General features: G+C 40.5%; 2 protein-coding genes across 2 annotated transcripts in view; one reads left to right on the forward strand and one right to left on the reverse strand.

Moving 5' to 3' along the window:
- Positions 1-1240: 1240 nt before the first annotated feature.
- On the forward strand, positions 1241-18943 carry VKORC1L1 (vitamin K epoxide reductase complex subunit 1 like 1). Its single transcript, XM_075013313.1, has 3 exons — positions 1241-1435; positions 14212-14321; positions 14946-18943. Exons 1-3 carry the CDS (start codon positions 1242-1244, stop codon positions 15170-15172), a joined length of 531 nt encoding a protein of 176 aa, XP_074869414.1. The 5' UTR covers position 1241; the 3' UTR covers positions 15173-18943.
- The window catches only part of GUSB (glucuronidase beta), a 29608-nt gene continuing 24933 nt past the window's right edge, over positions 18872-23546 (reverse strand). The window contains exon 12 of the mRNA XM_075013312.1: positions 18872-21364. Coding sequence (XP_074869413.1) covers positions 21216-21364 — 149 coding nt within the window. The 3' untranslated portion in view covers positions 18872-21215. The remainder of the gene's footprint in view (positions 21365-23546) is intronic.

A 23546-nucleotide genomic window follows, 5' to 3' on the forward strand; every position in this document is an offset into this window, starting at 1 on the left:
CTCTCATATGGCACATTTAGGATCTGACCGGTGCCAAATAAGAGAATTTGCTGGACCATGAGAGGTCAATATTGTCTAGCACATTACCAACCCTTCCACTGCTTACTGGGCTCCTAGAAGACATTGGCTACGTCTACACTAGCCCCAAACTTCGAAATGGCCACTTCAAAGTTTACTAATGAAGCGCTGAAATGCATATTCAGCGCTTCATTAACATGCGAGCGGCAGCGGTGCTTCGAAATTGACGCGGCTTGCTGCCCCGCGTCCCATCCAGACGGGGCTCCTTTTCGAAAGGACCCCGCCTACTTCGAAGTCCCCTTATTCCCATCAGCTCATGGGAATAAGGGGACTTTGAAGTAGGCGGCGTTCTTTCGAAAAGGAGCTCCGTCTGGACGAGATGCGAGGCGGCGAGGTGCGTCAATTTCGAAGCACCGCTGCCGCTCGCATGCTAATGAAGCGCTGAATATGCATTTCAGCACTTCATTAGTAAACTTCGAAATGGCCATTTCGAAATTTGGGGCATGTGTTGACGTAGCCCTTAAGAACTGTTTGGGGAAGTGGGAGCCAGTGCAGGGAGAGTGATCTACCACCCCCAAACGGTATTGCGCCATGGCAGACCCTTTCCCCCTATTGATATCAATGGAGAAATCCCTTTCCCCCAGGAAAGACTCCACTACCAAGAATGGCAGCTGCCAGGAGTACTGGAACAATTTGTATAATGGAGAACGGGGTGCTGACAGTTGCATAATGGAAGCAGAATCACAGGGCTGGAAGGGACCCTCAGGAGATCATCTAGTCCAGCCCCCTGCTTCAAGCAGGATCAACCCCAACTAAGTCATCCCAGCCAGGACCTTGTCCAGCCTTGAAACCACTTCAGGTATCAACGATATGAGGAAGCGAACACCGAGCGGTTAAAGCACAGGTTAAAGGCAGGGACTCGGACACTCCCCCGGCGTCTTTACGGTCCGCAGCTCCAGCCCCACCCTGACGGCTTTCTGCTCTGAGCTCGCCTGGGGCGGGGGCCAACATGCGCCCAACCGCACGCGACACCCTTCCCGGACGTGGCGCCTGGTACCGCCCCGACGCACCTCCAGCGGCGCTGATCGGTTGCGTGCCGGCGTCGCGGAACGCCACGTTCAGATGTCGGAGCCAGTGAGCCAATGGGCGCCCAGCGCGCTTGCGCTGTTGTCCCCTTGCCGGCTCCGCGTCGGGGGCTGAGGCGCAGGGCGGGGGGCGGGAAGATGGCGGCGCCCGTCCTGCTGCGAGTGTCGGTGCCGCGCTGGGAGCGGGTAGCCCGCTACGTGGTGTGCGCGGCCGGCATCCTGCTCTCTCTCTACGCCTGCCACCTGGAGCGGGAGAAGGGCCGGGACATCCATTACCGGGCCCTGTGTGACTTCAGCGAGCGGGTCCGCTGCTCCGCCGCCATCGCCTCCCGGTGAGGGGGCAGTGCCCGGGGGTCGGAGCTAGGAAGACGGGACTGGGGAGGAGGAAAAGCCCGGCGCCGGGGCGGGAGGAACCGGAACTAGAGGGGTGAGGAGTTGGACTTGGGGATGACGGGTCCCAAGGGGGTGAAGGGGCGCTGGCTTCTGGGCGGCGGGCGAGGGGAGTGGATGGGCGAGGTGGTGAGTCTAGGTCCGGCGCTTCTGCAGCTGAGTGCTAAGGGGAAGGAGGCTCGTTTTCCGTGAGGCGAGTACCGGGGGCGTTTCCTCTCCCCAAGGGCAAAGTTGGGGGGAGTGGGTGCAGCCCCCAGCTTCTCTCCCTGAGGCCTGCAGGACTCGGCTTCGTCGCTCGGGACGGCTTTGAAAGGGGTGTTGCCGTCAGTGCCTCTAGGGCGGAGGAGTCTGCCCTTAGGAGGTGCCTGATTATTTCGCTCTGTCAGATTGTGATCTTCATTTTGATGACTTTTGGTGGAGCTAGCCTTGGGGAAATCGTAGTCGAGCTTTATCATGGGCTTTGTGATAAATTAAGGGTGGATCCTGGGCTTTTAGAAATCTGCTATTTCCTCATTCGTTGAGAGAATGTGATAGGATTTGCTCTCTTCCTTCCCTGTGTCTTTTGTGGGGAGCCAGGAGGGCTTGAGGAGTTATGTACAGTTTGGATTTTGTAATCTATGGCTTTCAGGTATTTTTTGTAAAAGTGGTACATCAAACTGAAAAGTAAATAATCAGTGTTTGAGAAAAATATTTAAGATATTGGGAGTTTAGATTTAATTTTAACAGCTGAAATGCTTTTTCAGTCTAAATTGCTTTATCCTCTAGAATACGTTTGTGTGTGTGAATTTAGAATGCCTAATGTTTAACACTGAGTAAGACTTATTTGCTTCAGTAGTCAGGACCCCATTCCAAATGTTTGTTTTTCTTACTTAAACAAGCTGGTCCTGCAATATTATCAGTAATAAAGTTAAATTGGCACCTGCTTTGTAGCAGCCTTCCACTTTTACATGTAATTTAGAAGAGCTGTAGGCCTAGTCTACGCTAGGGTTCAAAGTCAATTCCCAAATACACAATTCTAGTCATGCTATTAGTGTAGCTAGAATCAACTTACCAGGATTGATTTTGTTCCCTGGTGTAGATCAGAGATCTTTGGGCCCGCACGGATGTCCCTTACTCCATGTGTCAGCGTGGAGTGCCAGGGCCAACGGCCAAGCCTAGAGAGATTGATTATGCCACATCTTCACATGCGGCAAAATCTATCCCTGGAAGATCGATTGTAGCACATCAACCCCCCTGTAAGTATAGACATATCCATAGAATAGAAATTCTATATGGTTCTAGTCACACTTTCATTCACAAGCAACTTGGTTATTTAATCATAAATGGTGTGGAAAGAGTATGTATATGTAATTTTTGTTACTAATAGTGATTCACTGTTCAAACTATAACAAACTTAAAATGTAGTAAAGTGCATGTAGATTTCTACAGGTTTTATAAAAGCGAATTAATACACATGACTTTAATATAAGAATCAAGGATTATCCAAAGCCAGGATCCATTTGATTAGCAATCTCTATGTATATATTTTTAACAAGTTGTAGCTCTGTAGGGATTTGGTCCTTGAAAAAACACATACTCTCCAATCAACTTCTCAAGTTTTTGAAAAGTGGCAGTTTTTTTTTTATTGATGCATTTGGGATAATGTATGCATGATACTACTTCAAACACGCAAGGTTAAAATTCAGTGAGCATGGCAGAAATAAATCTCTTTTTCTATTTAACAGAAATATTTTAGCTGTCAGAATACTTACTTCAGGCAATTATATTATCTTTAGGATTTAATCATAGGTAAAATAATCCTGTAACAAAGGGAAAGAGTACATGGGACTTGCCGTCCAATTTATTCTAAATACACAGGTAATACTTAGTCTTAGGACTAGATTTATTGTGATTGTTACAACTACATTAATGGCTCAACCAAGATAGAGGCTTGAGAATTGGTTCTCTCTTTGAAAAATAACTTAAAATCTTAGACTTCTCTCTTTTTAGATTAAAATGGTCAAACAGATTGAACAATTGAGAGAGCCTGGTCCTCTGTGTTTTGACAGAGTGGGGGGCAAGAGTCACAATAATTTTGTTCTCAATGTTTGGACCAGAAGTCAAGGGGTGTGGAATTTTGTGGTCACTGCTACTACTTTAGCAGCAGCAGTGGCTGAAGCACCGCTCCAACTGCTTGAGGGAGTGAGGTTGAGGGAGCTGGTGCTGCTGTCCAGGTGGTGCAGAGAGCTGACTGCCTTTGCCCCCCCTGCCCCATACCGTTCCACTCTTTGGCCCCACCCCTTTTGGGTCACAGAGCTGGGCCCCTTTCCACCTTGCTTAGAGCTGTGGGGCTGTCGGCTCCACTGTCAGTCGGGGTACAAAAGTGCCAAGTAACATTTTCAAGATTACCCTCATAGGCTTTTAGACCCTTTTAATTTCTGTACTTAAAATGTTGCATATGTATAAGGCCTCACATTTCAGGTATGTAAATAACAAAGTACAGTCTTGTGATGAAAGTTTACAAAATATTTGAATACACCAAAGTGCTCTAACTTTTTAAAGTATCAGGGGGTAGCCATGTTAGTCTGGATCTGTAACAGCAATGAAGGGTCCTGTGGCACCTTACAGACTAACCGAAAAGTTTTGAGCATGAGCTTTCGTGAGCACAGACTCAGTTCATCAGATGCTGGCATCTGATGAAGTGAGTCTGTGCTCACGAAAGCTCATGCTCAAAACTTTTCGGTTAGTCTGTAAGGTGCCACAGGACCCTTCATTGCTGTAACTTTTTAAAGGAATTTTTAATTACGTGTGTGTGTGTGTGTGTGTGTGTGTGTGTGTGTGTGTGTGTGTGTGTGTGTGTGTGTGTGTGTGTGTGTGTGTGTGTTCGTTCCATACAACTGTATAGACTTTCTGGGAACTTCAGAGCATGCAGTGATATCACGGAAGTAGCAAAAGTTTGAGGTGATTGAATTAATTGTGCAAGGGCTAAAGAAGTAATTTAGGTAGTACGGTAATGCAAAGTGAATCTGTGGTACAGCTGATACTGTGCCTCCAAGTTGTCTTCAGTCAAACCTTATTGGAAGAATGCACTTTCAGCACATAGCCTTCACAGAATAAGTGAGAGGACTGGCTGTGACATGGGAGCTGTGAATTTTGTTGAAAGAGGTCATTCTTAAAACACTGCTAAATGGAGATGAGTTTCATTTTACATTGTTTCTTTCCCTTTAGTATAGTTCACTTAAATAGTTGCTGATCCCTCCAGCAATATTATTATTTCATTGGAACTTAATTTCCAGTTAAACTAGGAAGAGACAATAAAGGCTCAAATTACAGTATTTGCAACATTTTCAGTTATGCAGGTCATCTTAGTTTTCACTTATTCTGATCAGTTATTTAAATTCAGAATTCAGCAGCAAATAGTTAGCTGTCTGTCTAGAGTCGGGAGTCAGAAACTCCCGACATGTGTGCCAAGAGTGGCATGTGAGCTCGTTCTTCATTGGCATGTGATGTGGGAGCTCAGCCCTGCTCTTCTTCCCCCATGCAGTCGGGAGCTTGCTCCATTAACAAAAAACCAGCTAATGCTACCAACCACCACCCAAATGGTAAAGCTCTGCGCCTTCATTTATTAATAAAGCTGTTGTAAGCCTATTAGTGACTTTAAAAAGGATCACAAATACTTGGCCTGCATATAGAGATCAAAAGGTCAAATTTTGGCACTTCACCTTAGAAAGGTTGCTGACTCCTGGTCTCAAGCTAAAGACCAGTCTTTAATTTTTTTTATGTTGTGCAACAGTTTTCTTTTTGTGTTGAGAATTTTAATGGGATCTGATGGTTTGAAGATTAATCCCATTAGGCAATACCCTAAAGAGTTTATGTGAGTGGTGGATTTAATAAAAACATGGTGTTGATGTGTTTGGGTTAAAAGGAAATGTGTAATTTAGCTTGTCTGTAAATTTATTCTTCATTGGCCAGTTAGGGGACTAATTTTCTGGTCTTCAGGGAAGATATTTTTTAATTCATATGTTGTTCACAAATAGCTCATACACCGAATCAGGTGTTGGCTTTACACTGAACATGGAAATAATTCGTACTGATGACGGGGATTAATTCATCAGAGAAATCTAACTCCTCATTTTTGTATGTGAAATGTACGCTTTTGTTGAGTTCATCTCAAGCTGTTATCCCCTAACTTTAAAAGCATAGCTTGCTCAACATTACAAGACCACTTTCTTAAATACTCATTTAATTATAAGATGAATGTACTATTGTACACTTGACTATAAATTTTATTTATTTATTGATGGTAAACAAAAAGGTCTAATTTCATAATTTACATAGTTTATGCTGAAATAGGGAATAATACTTAAGTTTAACTGAAATAATTTACTTTGTGAGTTACTATAATTTCCTAAAAATTAGTTTTTTATGCCAAATCTGTGTGCTATTCATATCTCTTACTTGCTGTTGAGCAACTTTTTTCTGCCATTTTATCTTCTTTTTGGAGAGAGAATGTTCTGCAGCTATCTATATTGACACTATAATAACACAGGGCCTTGGGAGACTTCCAAATATAAATGAGTCCAAAAGCAAAACTTTGCAAGCTCATTATAAACTCGTGTGACTACATCTGAGAAAAAATGTTAGGAATTAAGAAAATATCCAATATCTTGACTTGGCAATTGGAGTACTTTTAAAATTTAGTTTATTTTTAAGAAAAAATGCGAGTAGGTAAAATTTTTAATTACAGTCAATTCCATTAATAGCCATCAGGAAAGGAACTGATAGCCTGCTGTGAATAACAGCAAGGCTATCCCAGAGTAGCTTAAGTAAAACCCAGAATGAAATGTATAAAGACATTCATGGAACTTGCATGTTAAAAAGTAAAACTTTTAAATCCTACAATCTAGAGGCTTGTTTGGTTTTTCTACTTTGTCCTTTGCTTATATCAATGTACTGTTTCAGGCCTTCTGATATGTTTCCACTTCCTGGTTGATTTTTAAATGTCTTAAAGAATGGAGCATGTCAGTGTATGACTATTAATACATGGCTCCCAGTCCCAATGTGTATGATATTAATAGTGGCTCTGAGACAGATTTCTGGTGGCTAGTGTGAATCACCATTGGGCAGGTTTACTTTTACATCTGGAACAATGTCTGCAGCAAGTGTCTGTATGTACATGGTTTGGAAATAGTCAATAATGATCTAGTTTGGAACCTTCAGTTTATCATTTAAGTCCTAGAATAAAGATAAGCCTAATAACTTTTAAGAGCTGATGTTGACTTGGGTGTGTTTCTTTGAACAGATTATTTCAGGAGCTCTATCTTCAAGCTCTTCCAACAGGGGAGGGCAAGGTATGGCCCAGGCACTGGACCTGGCCCACCAAGCCTTTCCTTCCAGCTCACAGCAGGCCTTATGGCTGGGAAGGGGGAGAGTTTCATTAAGCACTTCCCAGCCAGAGCTCGCTTCTGGCACCACACCCCAACTGCTCCTATACTCTTCTCCCAGGCTAGAATCCTCTCCTGCACCCCAATACACCACCCCAGATCGCAACCCCATCCTTCAATCAAATTCCCTCTCAGAACTTATACCCTGACCCCTACGCTGAGCTCCCTTCTGCACCCAACCTCTATCCCAGAACTCACACCTCCTTCATAGAAAAGTGCAGCCTTTAACCACTTTCCAAAATCGTGGCGTGCCCACCACATCAAAAATTATTGTCCACCCCATTTTACAGGGTGTGGGAGGACATTATCCATCTTTTTCAGGTGATCATGCAGAAAATGATTGGTGACTTGTATATCTCATGGGAGAAGTATGTTCAGATACTTGAATCTAAAATGTCATTAACTTATAAATGTGCTGTGGAACATTTTGCCTTTTTTTTTTTTTTTTTTTTTTTTTTGGATGAATGTATATAGTCTGAAGTTGCTGAGTATTCCTATGTAACCACTAATAATTTCCTTTGTGCTGTGGCACCTGTTCACCAGTTTACTAAGTACAATCATTTAAATAGTGACTGGGAGTTTTGTGGCACCTTATAGACTAACAGATATTTTGGAGCATAAGCTTTCGTGGACAAAGACCCGCTTCATCACATGCATGAGTGGCGGGGTGGTTTCAGAGGGGGATTTAAACAGTGGGGTCCCAATAAAAGGGAGGGCCAGAGCTGACAAGCTCTATTCAGCAAGGTAGAAATGGCCCTGTATCCATTTCCATATTCAGCAAGGCCATTTCCACCTTGCTGAATAGACCTTGTCAGCTCTGGCCCTCCCTTTTATTGGGACCCCACTGTTTAAATCCCCCTCTGAAACCACCCCGCCACTCATGCATGTGATGAAGCGGGTCTTTGTCCACGAAAGCTTATGCTCCAAAATATGTTAGTCTGTAAAGTGCCACAAGACTTTGTTGTTCTCGAAGCTACAGACTAATACGGCTACCTCCCTGATAAATAGTGACTGGGGCTTTTCTAAATAGAAAAGTTGTACTTTTATAACTATCTGGCATAGCTGAAGGAGTATAACCCCCCATTTTAGATATTTTATCTGATCATTTACTCTTGTACAGGAAGAGGGGAAAAAAATACAGGTTAGAACACAAGAACGGCCATACTGGGTCAGACCAAAGGTCCATCTAGCCCAGTATCCTGTCTGCCGACAGTAGCCAATGCCAGGTGCCCCAGAGGAGGTGAACCGAAGACAATGATCAAGCGATTTGTCTCCTGCCATCCATCTCCTGCCTTTGACAAAAGGCTAGTCACCATACCTTACCCCTTGCTAATAGCCATCTATGGACCTAACCTCCAAATATTTATTGAGCTCTTTTTTTAAACTCTGTTAGAGTCCTGGCCTTCAACGCATCCTCTGGTAAGGAGTTCCACAGGTTGACTGTGTGCTGAGTGAAGAAAAACTTTCTTTTATTAGTTTTGAACCTGCTATTTCATTTGGTGTCCTCTAGTTCTTATATTATGGGAACAAGTAAATAACTTTTCTGTATTCACTTTCTCCACACCATTCATGATTTTATATACTTCTATCATATCGCCCCTCATTCTTCTCTTTTCCAGACTGAAAAGTCCCAGTCTCTCTAGGCTCCCCTCATGTGCAACCCGTTCCAAACCCTTAATCATCTTAGTCGCCCTTTTCTGAACCTTTTCTAATGCCAATATATCTTTTTTGAGGTGAGGAGACCACATCTGCACGCAGTATTCAAGATGTGGGCGTACCATAGTTTTATATAGGGGAAGTAAGATATTCTTCGTCTTATTTTCTATCCCTCTTTTTTATTATTCCTAACATCCTATTTGCTTTACTGACTGCTGCTGCACACTGCATGGATGTTTTCAGAGAACTATCCACTATAATTCCAAGATCCCTTTCCTGATCTGTTGTAGCTAAATTTGCCCCATCATATTGTATGTATAATTGGGGTTATTTTTCCCAGTGTGCATTACCTTACACTTACCCACATTAAATTTCTTTTGCCATTTTGCTGCCCAGTCGCTCAGTTTGCTGAGATCTTTTTAAAGTTCTTCACAGTCTGCTTTGGTTTTGACTATTCTGAACAGTTTGGTATCATCTGCAGACTTTGCCACCTCAGTGCTTACCCCTTTCTCTAGATCATTGATGAATAAGTTGAGCAAGATTGGTCCCAGGACTGACCCTTGGGGAACGCCACTAGTTACCCCCTTCTATTGTGAAAATTTACCATACATTCCTACCCTTTGTTTCCTGTCTTTTAACCAGTTCCCAGTCCATGAAAGGATCTTTCCTCCTATCCCATGACCACCTAATTTATATAAGAGCCTTTGGTGAGGGACCCTGTCAAAGGCTTTCTGGAAATCTAAGTATACTATGTATACTGGATCCCCCCGTCCGCATGCTTGTTAACCCCTTCAAAGAACTCTAATAGATTAGTAAGACATGACTTCCCTTTACAAAAACCATGTTGACTTTTGCTCAATAAATAATGTTCTTCTTCATGTCTGACCATTTTATTCTTTACTATTGTTTCTACTGATTTGCCCGGTACTGACGTTAGACTTACCGGTCTATAATTGCTAGGGTCTCCTTTTGAGCCCTTTTAAAATATTGGTGTTATATTAGCTGTCTTCCAATCATTGGGTACCGAAGCTGATTTAAAGGATAGGTTACAAACCACTGTTAATAGTTCTGCAATTTCACATCTGAGTTCTTTCAGAACCCATATTAGTGCTTTTATCAGTATAACTATTTTGATGGTGGTTATTTATTTATTTTTATTTTAATCACACCTTATCCAAAATAGTTATACTGGTACAAATTTTAAGAGTAGACCAGATCTTAGATGTACAGTAGTCCCTTGAGTTATGTGAGGATTGCATTCCCACTTACTCTCGCATAACTCGAATTGCATGTAAGTTGGGGCAGGTGGTGGGCTTTTTTCAAAGACAGAACGCACGTTCTGCAGCCAGGGAAGTAGCAGGAACATATGGAGCTCCTTTTGAAAGGTAGGCCCAAGGGTTGGGGGTGGGGGGGGGCAGCTGGGGAGGGTTAAAACTGGTGGAGGGTAGGGGCTGTGGGAGGGCAGCAATGGGGTTAAGACTGGGGTGGGTTGGGGGTGAGGGTCAGCCAGAGCTGGGGGTGAACTGGAGCTGCACGGGGGGTGTGAGCAGGGGCCGTGTGCATTGGGGTGGTGTGAGTCGGGGCTTCATGGGGGGCAGGGTTTGAACAGGGGCCACGTGGCTTTGAATCAGGGCTGGGGCGGGGAGTGGGATTTTGAGTTGCACTTAATTTGTGTTAATGCGAGTTAAGCGCAACTCGAAATTTGCACATTTCGAGGGTTTACTGTAATTAAGATCAAGTTAATAAGAACTACCTGTAAACCATAGCTAGGCAACTTGGGCATAGATCACAGCTTCTTTGACCTCACATGTAACCTGATGTTATGTTATGGGTTTCTGTTCAGTTGTGTTGTGGGAGGTTGCTGTAAATTTGATGTCTGTCAAGTTTGTTTGATTCTAAATTAAGAACATTTTTGCAGTTATCTTTCCCTTTTAATGGTGAGTCCACTGGCATCAGCACTTTGCTGTGGCTTCAGTAGAATATGGTAATATTTTTAGCCTGACTACTGCTGCTATTAGTGACTGAGGCTGGTTCTACACTAGGCAATACGGTGGATTTGAGATGTGCAATTCTGGCTACAGCAATTGTGCAGCAAGAATCACATCTGAAATTGACTTACTGGATTGTCTTCTCTGAGCGAGTGTTTCTCCTGTTGACCTCCCTTACTCCTTGTGAGAGAGAGGAGTACAGGAATTGACTGCCGATCCCAGACAGATCGATATTGCACTTCTCTACTGGACATGCAAAATCTAATCCCAAAAGATTGACCTTGACTGGGTAGATGTGCCCTGAAATAAGCTGATAAACAGTAATGGCAATTTGGGATAAAAAGCAGTATATCCTGTCTATCCAGTTCTTTGTGAACTGGCTTAGCAAATAGCATAAATTGTAAATTTTACAGGTGATTTTGATTAATTCTATTCATTCTTCAGTAAGGCAGCACAGATACAGATTTCTGTTTGGTTTTTCTTCTCTTGACTGACCACATTGAGGTCGTATTTTTGTGAGATGTCATTGATTCAGTGCAGCAAAAAATAAAGTTTCAGTTGTAGATTTTTTTTTTTTTGAAGCCTAGGAGTATATGGATACATAACTGCAGTTATTCCCATAGTATTTAAGATTCCAGGTATGAAAACACAGGTCTATCAATGTGGATTCTGAAGTGATTTCTGTGGGACTTAACTTGGTATCTGTCGTTCACATTGAATAGGACTTTAGATTGTTGGGGCATATCTGCACTGCAAACTTCTGTTGATTTGTTTCCAGTGTTCCTGCTATTCTTTACTGTCCATGGGCGGAATTGCTTTTTTTATTTGCACTGAGGTATGTGTGAATGTGCACCACACGTAGAAACCCAAAACCTAGCTGTGTGTGCTCTGCTAATCGGCTGGGTGGCATTTGAATCTCCCCTGAGCTGCTGCACAAGTGCACAGCTTACAGGATATGTTGCTTGTGCTAAGTCAGTGTACAGCTACCACAGTAATTACTGCAGTGAGTCATGTCTGCACAGCCCTTCTTCTGTTGTTGGTGCACGTTTTTACCAAGAGCATTTCCATTGGCTTGAGAGGCAGTTTGGGGGCTGAGAGCCTGGGGAGCCTTGGTGCAGCTGGGCTTGGAGCAAGGGTGGAGCTGTGAACTTGACAAGAATGACAGCCAGATATGGATGTCAGCAACTGGTAGTGTCTAAATCAGTAGTAGCAAACCTATGTCCCACTCAGGCCCTTTCTGTAGACCTCATGGGTGCCCCTCTCATGCTGGGGCACCGGAGCCTTGCACTTCCTATGCCTCCCAACGCTTCAGGAGGAGCTGCAAATTGCCTGATTTTTGCCCTGTCCCTTCTATTCTCCCTTCCTCATGTGCTTCGAAAGTTCTGGGCGGGAGGGGGAGCAGCCAACTGTGGGGCTCCAATGCCCCAGTATACAAGAGGCAATTGAGGGGGGATAGATAAGGGAGCTGCAGGTAGAAACCCAGTGACCCACTGGGGTGAAGGAGGGTCACTCATGTGGGCCACACGCTATTCATTGTTGCCTGTTCCTGGTCTAAATTTACACAGTCCTAACTACACTGACATAAGCCTAGGCCTCTCCTGGCAGAAGCAAGGCTGTTGTATGTATGCTGATATAATTAAGTTAATGTGAACTGCCTTCCATGAACCTAACTCTCTAGTGTAGACCAGGCCTTGGTTTTGTACAGTCCCAGAGTAAAAATAACAGGATACTTAAACTTTTGTAATTATATACCAGTTAATCATTTTTATCATCGTCAACCATGTGCCCAGTGGTTTCTGATGCCTCTCTTGCTATTTTCGTTCATCTGCCCTTGCCCAGTGCGGAGTGACTTAGTTTCTGTAGACTAGCTCTGCAACAATCTACTGTATCATCTACCCATTCTCTGTGGGGTTTTCCTCTTCTATTTGAACCATTCTATATGGCAAACCCCAGGGTGTTAATTTTTTGTTTGTGGTCCATTTTACAAATATGCCTGAGTAGCTGTTACTTGTGCTGTATAACCTTCTGAAGTAGGTTCTTTTTAGGCTGTATCTTCCTATACATTTCCTCGTTAGTCACTTTATGATCTATACTGTCAAATGCCTTCTGAAAATTGATGGAGCAAGTGTAGATTTTCTTTCATCAAACTTTCTCTATCAATCTTAGTGCCAATATCTGCTATATGGTACTTCTGTCTTTCCTGAACCCCACTTGCTTGTCCACAAGATGTTCTGTCTGCGATCTTATTCTCTCTGGCAGTATCATCATCAGCACCTCACCTACGTGACTCGTTAGGGCAATCATTCTGTAGTTGTTGCACTCCAGTGCACTTCCTTTCTTGTGTATTGTCACTAACATGGATCTTGTCCATTCCTTCAGTGCCTTCCGTTCTTTCCATGCTATTATTACAAAGTCACATAATCATTTTTGCTGTATGAAATTATTTGAAAGCCATTAGTATGTTATAGGTGCTTTTCAAATCTTATTTTCAGTGCAGAAAAAAAAATCATGCTCAGGAGGCTTGGATTGGAAAAAAAACCCCTCCTTTTTCAGTTTGATACTGATAGCTCTTACAGCTCCTAAACCAGAGCTAAATATGTAAGCTCTGTGTTTGCTTGTAAAGTAATTTTAGGTGCTTAATAGTAAAGGTGCTACTTGGGGTCTTTTTAGCTGCCTTAGCTACCTCATAATGAAACAACCATTTCTTCAAGTGCATTCTTTTTGGTCTGTTCTTGAAAATTAGTGACATTTGTAGCTGATCAGAACTAATGATAAATAGTTTCTAAACTTTGATTGAGCATTCATCTTGAATGCTCCAAATGGTATCAGTGCCTCAGTGTGCAAGAGGAAAATGTGTCAAATATAGGCAATAATTACACATATTGCAAAACATTTAGAAGTGGCTGCTTCTGAGCCTTTTTAAACACCACAAGTCAAAATAGGCAACATCAGGAAGGTTTGACAGTTTTCCATACTTTTTACAAGACACATAATGTGAATAGAATTGTTTGCAGTGTTCACAGTTTTACTGATTCTGGTAAAACTAGATAAACTATTCTAGATTTATTGTGTTTTCAGGTTCTTTACAGTAAGATCTTTTTGACATGCATTTTTAAGAACTCTTTCAAGTAATAAAGTTGTTTCCAAGTAATCCCTGTAATGCTTAAACAATTTAAGAAAAGCTGACAAACTGTGATAACGTGACTGAGCAAAACATTAAAGTGATATTTTGAAGTTCTCTTTGAGGCATGCAGTAATTTTTTTTCTAAAGGAGCATCTTCAAAAATTGCCGTAAAATTCACGCAAATTGTCTCTTCTTGGAGTGAAAATGTCAAGTATATGCCAAGGATATTTTTTATAACCCAAATGATATAATAGATTCATTTGTATCACTTGTGCAACTGAACACTTGTCTGGTCCAGCAAGTGTCTCATCTGTAAAGGGAAGGAATTGGTGATCCTGAGCAGTACGTTTTCTTGTGATTTTGAGTTTATTGTATTTAATTGAATTTTTTCTTTTTTTTTTTTAACTTTAAGAACGTAAGAATGACCATACTGGGTCAGACCAAAGGTGCGTCCAGCCCCGTAGCCTGTCTGGGTTAGAAAGAAATAGATCTCAAATCTGGGATTATTGGTGTTTATTATCTTACAGATGGGGTCGAGGATTTGGTCTGTTGGGTTCCATCTTTGGAAAGGACAGTGCAATAAATCAGCCAAACAGTGTCTTTGGACTTGTATTTTATATACTACAAATGTTACTTGGTAAGTTTTTTTCTCTGTTTATGGTCTAAAGTATATAATGTATGTATTAATAAAACAGGACATTGATATAAACGCTGCAAAGCCTGGATGGAACCATGGTAGATTGAACTGGTGCAAATCACAATTTACATCAGTCCAGTTGTCCAGCTCTAAAGCCCCTAATGACATCAAGAACAATTTTGTTTGCTATTAGTAGTTTTCTGTATCGTTAATAAAAGCACTGGCACAAAGACTGCATGTGGCAAACAAGTGGGATGAGATGTCTGCATAACACACATGGAAACCCATCTCTGCCTGGCTCCTGTAATCTGATATAAAACCAATATAAATGTTCATAGACCTAACATGGTCAACCTGTAACTTTCCCATAATTCGGGAACATAAAGGATGATGATAAATACCATTTTCACTGCTGATCAGAAAAAACAGAACTGTAATAAAGAACCTAAACTCTGATCCAAATTGTGATTTGCAACCAGTATGGGCTCATCGTGTTTTAAACAGAGCTGTATGAATACAAACTCGTTGAATGTAAATAACAAAATTTTAGTTCTGTCAATTTTAGTTTGACTGTGTGATGAAGGCACTAAAATAGCAATAATAACGTTCTGTCTTGTGTTGCAGGTATGACAGCAAGTGCAGTAGCAGCTCTAATCCTCATGACATCCTCCATAGTGTCAGTAGTAGGGTCATTGTACCTGGCATACATTCTGTACTTTGTGCTGAAGGAATTTTGCATCATTTGCGTCATCACATATTTGCTGAACTTCATTCTCTTTGTCATCAACTACAAACGACTAGTTTACTTGAATGAGGCCTGGAAACGGCAACTCCAACCCAAACAGGAATAACACATTTTTGAACTTTTGACTGCTAGTCTGAAGACCTGACTTCCATTTGTTTGTTTTGCAGTAATTTTTTATTTTTCATATCAGACACTTCCCAAGAATCATAACTGATTTTTTTAATAACTGTAAATTGGAAGGGGCCCTAAATAATTTCCATGCTAATCTTCTATTTAAATATGGCTACAAAAGAGAGAGCTCTAATACAATCAGAGACAAGCTTTAGCTTTACTTTGAAAAAAGGTTGTTAGCCACATAAAATCTAGACTCCTCACAACTCGTAAAGCGGGTAATGCTAGAAAATATTCCGTTTATAAATTCAACTTCAGCCATAACAAGATGTGATCATGACATTTAAATATGCTAGAATAGAGATACCATATTTAATGTTGCCATGTTTACAGTATGTGTATTACATTTTTAACAGATGGACTTAAATATGTAGATTTGACTAAAACATGATATTGTAAATAACTAGAAGTATTGGTTCCATTCCTGCAGAATTCTCACTATACAGTCAATTTTGTTAGTGTAGTAACTTTAAGAATGTTCAGCTTATAGTTGATTGATTGAAATAATGGAAGGAATGAGCCCACATAGATATTGTCCTGTGAGAAACACTAGTAGCAGTGAGTGCAGCAACACAAGTGAGGGTTATCTTTGCTCCATCGTTTTTTCCCTATTAATGAAAAGGGAATTCAAGCGAAACTTCAGGTATATCCAGTAAAGAAATTGTGATTTAAGTCTGTGCAGAATGAAAATTGTTTAACAAGACCTACAGAAAGGGAAAATTAATATAGAAAGGACTTGGCATTTGCAAACTGCAGAAACACTTTGTATAAGATACTACTAGCACTTCTTAGAATGGCTTAATTTTCCACACACATCTGATTCTCATCTTGAACTGGTGTCAGACACCCAAACACAGTGTAACCAAAACCAATGTGACTTTACATTAAAGGCTGCAAAATAGAATTGTAATTTACAGCGAGTCCCAGGGACTTACTGAGCTAGCTGAGTAATGCATTGACTGAAGAAAAATTCCACTGATCTTGTTCAGGATTTTTGATTTGTGTTCTATATAGAAATGAATTTTAGGACTGACACTTATTGGCCTTTTAGGGGGGCTGATCGGTTTAAGTAGGACAAGTAGGTAAACGTGCTCTTGAAAATGAAACACAGTGATGCTATCATTGCTCTTTAAAACATAAAATTATAAACAGTGTTCCTTCTTTACTCAGTATCGTGAAGTAGAATGTTGAAAGTGCCTTCTGTCTTGAATTGTTAAACCAAATGTTTTTTGTGTTGAACTGGGTAGGCAGAAGTGTCCTTGCTCACTAAAAATAAAAAAGTTGCAGTGTGTAGAAAAGTATTCTATGGTCCATTTTAGTCCTCAGAATAAGAAGAGGTAGCAGTATGATTAGTTCCTATTCACTTAAGCTAATGTGTTAGACACACACCTACGGTTGATGCTCAGATATTTCATTTGCCCTCAGAAAAGTTAAATACTATATTCTTGGAAACTCGATGAATCCAAAATACATTGATTCATCATTTTCCCAAAGCTGGTGCCATGCTTTTTCTGCCCTCATGTCAGCTAGATTGAACTAGGTCTTTTAAAAAATACATTTTCAGATTTAGAAGCAAAGTTTGATTCCACTAAATGTGAGTCTACTTAAGGGACACTCTTGTTATGTGTGTTATACTGTAAAATGGATTAAAAACACTAAAGTGTTGAAAATAAACTTGTGTGAAAGAATCATGTATAATAGTGATAACTACTTAGGATGACTTCACAACAGTATTTAAATTACTGTTGAGGTAAATTTCTGGTTCTTACCTTGTAAGTAGGTGCAGATTGATCGATTGATTTTTTTGTGGATGGTGTTCCATGATGTGAGTAACATCTGTTACATGTAACACTAAACAAATTGTCATTCTTATCCAACTGTAGGCAATTATTCATTTACACACATTTTGTATTGATTGGAGTAGAGCTAAAGCTTGTCTTGATGTTTAGTTCTCTCTCAAATGCCTCGTACTTCGACATGAACAACTTTAAACTGGGTACCTCAATGCTTTACGCTCTCCTTGCTCATGGTTTGGGGAAAACACCACTATTGTATCTGTTTGGATTTATTTTGAAACCTTCATGTAATTTGCTACACTAAGGCATCTCGTCAATGAAAGAAAAAGTGAACGTGTGCTGCTTGAAATGATTAGAGACAGCGTTAATATCTGAGAATAAACAGCAGTGGAGACAAGTAAAATAAATGATTGTTTGATATAATTGATGGCAATGCACAAAAATCCTCAAACCTTCTACTAAAAATATTGCTGTTGATTATCTTCAGTCTTTCCCTGTGCTTAACTGTGAGGGTGTAGTCTGTAACTTCAAAGTTTCTTCAGCAGAATCAGATAGGGCCAGATTTCCAAAAGGCACCCACCTGCAGCTCGTTTGCTTGTGTCTCAGGCTTGGCCTTTGTAAGAGTTTTGCAGCTATGTTGCATGCACACACTTGCAAATCTGACCTTTAATTTTAAATCTTTGAAAGCTTTTCTAGCATTTACTTTATATTTTATCCTAACAGGGAAGTAACAATTGCTAGAAATGACCCCTTCTTCTTTGTTTCCCTTTTGTCCAAGAAATGCAATTTGTGTGAATAAAGGGCAAAACAATGATATTCTTGGTAGAAACTTGTACCCTTCAGCTTCCAATTCTTGACCTCTTCACTGCTACCAATGAGAGAGAGCATTTTTCTTCAAGCAAAATGGTTCAGGTCACAGTATATAATAGTGTGCCAGGTATCAGACTAGTACTTAATCCAGCAATCTCTCCCTCCCACCACCCCAGACCAAATGTCATGCCAAATGTACCAATGGATGCTAATTCAAGCTTTTTCAACTTAAAAATAACTTCTGGTAAACTTTCATAGTAGGATTTAGGTACAAGAATAAGGCAAAATGCTGCTGAATAATACCTAGGCTTAAAAGACAAATAAAAAAAACTCATCACCCTGCTGTGGCCTCAGCACTCGTAAGGTTTTGTGCTTTCTTCAAAATGCAAAAACTGTTCAAAATTTGGATTTCTGCCCTTTCAGGGTTTGGAAGAGAGGAAAAAGTATCAAATCCCAAGACTTGCTTAAAAAGCAAACATTCCTGGAAAAAAGTCTTGTTATGGTAAGACATTTGCTACAAGAAGCCAGTGAAACATTTCCTACCATTTGCAAGTATCAGAGGTGAGAACAAATCTCTCCATTTAGAGGAGAGAAATTTCTGTGTGCTGTAGTACTCGTCTTCTGCTGTACTGAATCTCTGATAGGTCTCAGTTGGTAAAAACAGTTGGTTAGGTGGCTCAAGAGGCAAGTGTGGCTCCTAATTCGTTTGAACTAAACTTAAATAAACAATCTGAAAAAACTTGACTTTGATTTATCCAACGTTGTTTAAACATGATCTAGATGAAACTAGTCCAAAAAAGTGAAGTATTCTGTTACCGTAAAACTGTATTAAGCATGGCCTAAATATTAGGTGTGTGTTCTGTATAGTATGTTCCATCTAATATTTATTACTAGTGCTTTAAACTCCAGATTAAACATCTATTTAAAGTGGAGTCATTGGGCAGATGTTCCTTTTATCAGTGTAGGTTGAGATACTCTATATCAGAGGTTTAGAAAACAATTTTGCTAACAGGTAAAGAAAACCAATGTAAATATATAAGAGTGTTTATTTGTTGCACAACTTTTTTGGTATAAAAATAAATGTAGAAATTACCTGTGGACGTCTTGCTGCAATCATTCTTACACTGCAATAGTGCAGTTCAAACAAAGAGCTTGAATGAACCCAATCAGAGGCCTTTTTGGACTCAGTCTGAGCCTTAGAAACTGTTTTTTAAAGCCAGTACTGTAATCTTGTTTGTAGAAATGTACTCAGTTGTGATTTCTTTTCTCAAAAGATGTATGTTAGTAGTAGAAGGTTGAAGCATTGAGACCCCAGAGATACTAGTGCAGAAAATTCCTGTAGCTTCATTATGTATTGCTGAATGTTGTTGTGTGCACCACGGGTGTGTAAAGGTTGAACAGCATTGATGTGAGGTTCTGCTGTTTACAGTTCTTCAAGCAACATGCAATCATTTCTTGTTTTTGTTAGGCCTAACAATCTTTTTTAACTCCGTTCTGACAAAATCTCAGTATTTTAAACCTGTGGTATATGTTGCCTCTCTTTGGTTTAAATTTGCAATGAGCTTTGGAGAACTTAAGCAGGCAATGACTCTCCTTAATATGTGTGCTTACCATACAAATAGATGTTGACTCTTTACCATCTGTCTTGTTGGATTGGAACAAATGTGTAGCTTTTTCTACTGAAATTGCAAGTCCTGTGCATATTGTATGGATCTGAGTCCGGCCTTGTAATGCATTAACCATGTCAAATCTGTCTATGTATCTTGATGTAGCAGCTGTTGGTATGTCATTCTGTCAGTGCTGAAATGGGGAAAAACTTTAAATGAATTTTAGAAATTAAGTTTTTAAATGATTTTCAAACACTAGTAATGGGATTAAGATAGTATTCAGTGTGGCACTGGATAACATTTAAGTGACTGCTTTTTAACATGGATAAACTTTTTTATATTCTGAGGTTTAGTTAATTAGGAAATCTGTAAAATTAATGCAATATAAATACGGCATATGCATAGTATGGGTTTTCTTTTGGAAACTAAAAGATAATTGTTCTGAGCTCTGTAGTGAGTGTACCTTTCCTTTTTTATTACTGCAAGTGGCAGTCAGACTTGCCCTTGATTCTAATGTGTTGCTTCAAGAGAATCTTCTACCATTCAATAACTAGTGGCAACTATTTTCTTTGTTTGTGGGCAGAAATTCAAGTCACTTAGGTCAGGCCTTGAGAAGGAGATGTTGCATAAAGGAGACTCCTAAGTGAATGGTATATGTAATCATTCTGGTCAGATGATGGGGTGCAGACATGTGAACCCCTGGGTGGATCTTGATTCACAACAGTTACTGTCCAAAATCCAGTCAGCAAGCTTCTGTTCAAGAACATGGATTTGGTTGTGGTGATATAGGGCTAGACTTAGAATCTACATATAAAAGATTTTTATAACTACCTCCACTATACTAGCTTCAGATTAGGCACTATTGATAAGCTCTTCTATGAGCACTAGGTGAGTGCCCTCTTCCCTTCTGTTGTACAACCTTAGCTCTAACTTGAAGATTGGCAGGCTGCATTTGTTATAAGATAGATGAAGCTGCATATCTAATTTCAACAAATTGTTCTATCCCAGAAATAGTGAGGGTGTTACAGTATCTATTGTTCAACTCAGTGTTTGGTGATTGTGTTCATGTCAGACAAAATGAATGTACCCGCTGAGAATACTGCTATGGTTTGACCTCCAAATGGGACTTAAGCACCTCCAAGCTGAAAGTCAGGGCTACCTCTCATCCTTGGAACCCCAGTAAGGATGTTTATGCTTAAAAACTGGAGCAGCTAATTCATAGGTATCTATTTATAATATTGACTGGAGCGCTAGGGTAGAAGCTGCTGTGATACACTGAAACTACCTAACGTAGTACAGAGTCCGCACTAACTGGTATTGGTTGTGTACGCTTATAGTAGAGCAACCCTAAGTACTTACAGTAAACATTTTGAGGCACCAGAAGGTAGAGAGGAGAAATCAATTCCTTCAGAACATAGTAACTGGAAATCTGTTTTCATGGATAGGATATGAAAACATTTACAGTGTTGGAAATAATTCTTGTCTCCTAATCTACCTCTTCTTAATACTTTAGTTATTAAGAATGTTAGGTATCCATTTTACCACCTGCAAACATGCAGCCTATTGATTGCTAATTTTCGATATAATTTCCTTGTTTCTTAAATGGAACCCCAGGTACGGAGACCTTTTTTTTATTGTAGTACTGTTTCAAATGCTTAAACTATGCTAATTCTGTTTAAAAAAAAAAACACAAACAAAAATTTCAGTAAAATGTAAATATTAAGCAAAATATGACTAACTGAAAACATCAGAGCCTAATTCCCACTTAGAAATTGTTATATTTCAATGTTGAATGAACACAACTTGATTCATTTGCAAGCTTCCAGTATCTGTCTCTTAGAATAAACGCAGCTGCCTTTGGTTGTCTTTGACGGGTAAAGATCCCCTTCTTGTTCCCTAAAACACGAGTGGTTGCTGTAGATATAATAAAAATAAAGCAGGTTTTACAAAAGAATCACAAAATAAAGCATCTGTGTACAGAGCAAGACACCTCTCTTTCTTTCCCTGCTGTAATCAAAAAGATGTGATTAACTCCTCAGCCAAAGGGAAGGAATATTAGTAGCAGCTTTTCACAATCAAGTTACACAGAGGTAATTTAATCACCTAGGGAGGATGATTATTGTACATGTAGGCTTTGTCTAACCAAGAAAGATACTCTGGTATTGTTAAAATTGATTGATCTTAAAGCATTACACATTTAAATGGGTTTCCAGCTTTCAGATAAGTTGTAAATAGTTTAGTGTGCCTATGAATAAGCTGTGTTACATGTTGAATTTCTCTAGTCTGGCATCCTGTGGACATGACTGATGCTGAATGAGAGTATTTGCTGAACCATGGAAGGTCAGTGTTGTCTAGAAGCATTATCAACGCTCCCACTGCTTGTTGGGCTCTTAGAAGATATTCAAAGGTGAATTAGAACTAAACAACAGCACAGAACACTGAGTGGCAGGACTGGTGCCTGCAAACAAACTTCATGGGATTGCCCGAAACTTGGCCACATCCAGGATAAGCAGTCATCCGGCTAACTTAAAATCATGCTGATTACGTACACTGCCGGACTAGAGAGGTTCAACCTGTACTAATAATTTTAATTAAGCAAGTACTTAACAGTTCATAACCAGTATCATAATAAGTAGTTGGGAGGCTTATTTCTGCTCTTCCCGCAATTCAGTCTCACCAAAGAACTGTATTTTTATACTCTATTAGATTTTCTTCTTCTTGCATTACCCTGCATTCCCCTCCTTTACTGTTGTTCATGCCCTTTTGTCCAGCTTGCTAGTCGCTTGTTTGGGTTTTAATCAAACCAGTCCAAATGATAGATCTTCTCCAAATGGCCTCCAGTTCCACTACATGGTGCCCAAAGCGACGTTGGTTTGTTACTATAAACTAATTTTCCTTCCACTATTCCTTTTGAAAGTTTCACTGTCTTTTTTCCTTTTCTAGTCCTGATTGATCTGATTGGGCTTTTCAGAGCATTGTCTCTCTCATGCTTCTTACTTTGTCACTGAAGATAACACATGGAAATACAGATTCCTACAGTATTTTACTAAATACACTGCTCGCACACCACTTGGGCTGATCATCCCTCACTCCAGTAGATTCTCTGTTGTGGCTGAAGCTCTTTCCTGGGTTCATACAAGACTCTCCGTTGGCCAGTAATGAAGACGACCAATTTTACCATCATGGCATCTAACCTTGCCATGCACAGCCTCTGTGGCTACAACTGGGAAGCAGCCTGCAGTGGGAGTCATGCGTCTTAGGTTTGCCAGTGTAGGTGCAGCGGTAGTGATGGGAATTGCTGTACATGTTTCACAAGTAACTTAGAGCTGAGTTTAGAAAGTAGAGGAGGATAGGTCAGGCTGAGCACTGGGGGGGACGAGGGGAAAGGGAGGAAAGAGCAGAAGTGTTGGATGTCTCTCCAAACTTCACTTGCATTTTCTCCTAATGCATCATCTCCTCTAACTGGTGCGGGAGGTGCTCCTCCAGCATTTCCCTTAGTGTGTGTGTGACATTTCATAGGCCATCCCAGCCACAGAAGAGATGCCATTCAGCATAGGAAATACTGCTTTGTGATTTAGGTCCTAGAGGTATACTTGTCCATGCAGAGATGTGGTCACTTCCCCCCTGTCTTAATGCAAGTGTTACACATGAGCCAGCACAACCCATTTCTGGAGAAATGGCAAAAATAAAGTATTTCCATTTCTTAGTATGAAGTAGTTTTAATGACCTTTGCCCTAGTTTAAAGCATAAGAGTCAGCTGGCCTGTGAGGGAAGAATTCCAGCTGTGTTTCAATGAGTAGCTGTAATGGAGTAGAGTGATTACCCTGCTCAACAGACTACTTTGTGACAAGGCTGTGCTCTCAGGCCTAAATCAGCAACATTTGGTAGTGCTGTCACTGGAGAAATGCAATGACCGAACTGTGGGACTTGGCTACGGAGAATACTTCTGAAGTTCTTTGGGGAAAAGCATGGAGCCTTCTGCGTGCCATGTAAGGGAGCTTTGAAAGCTTCACCTGACCACACAAGAGCTGCCAAAAGCACAGCTTTATCTTGATGAAATAAGCAAAAATGCTTGACTGCATCTGAAGGACTTCTA

The sequence above is a fragment of the Carettochelys insculpta genome, chromosome 19 (assembly GCF_033958435.1).
Source record: "Carettochelys insculpta isolate YL-2023 chromosome 19, ASM3395843v1, whole genome shotgun sequence".
NCBI lineage: Eukaryota > Metazoa > Chordata > Testudines > Carettochelyidae > Carettochelys > Carettochelys insculpta.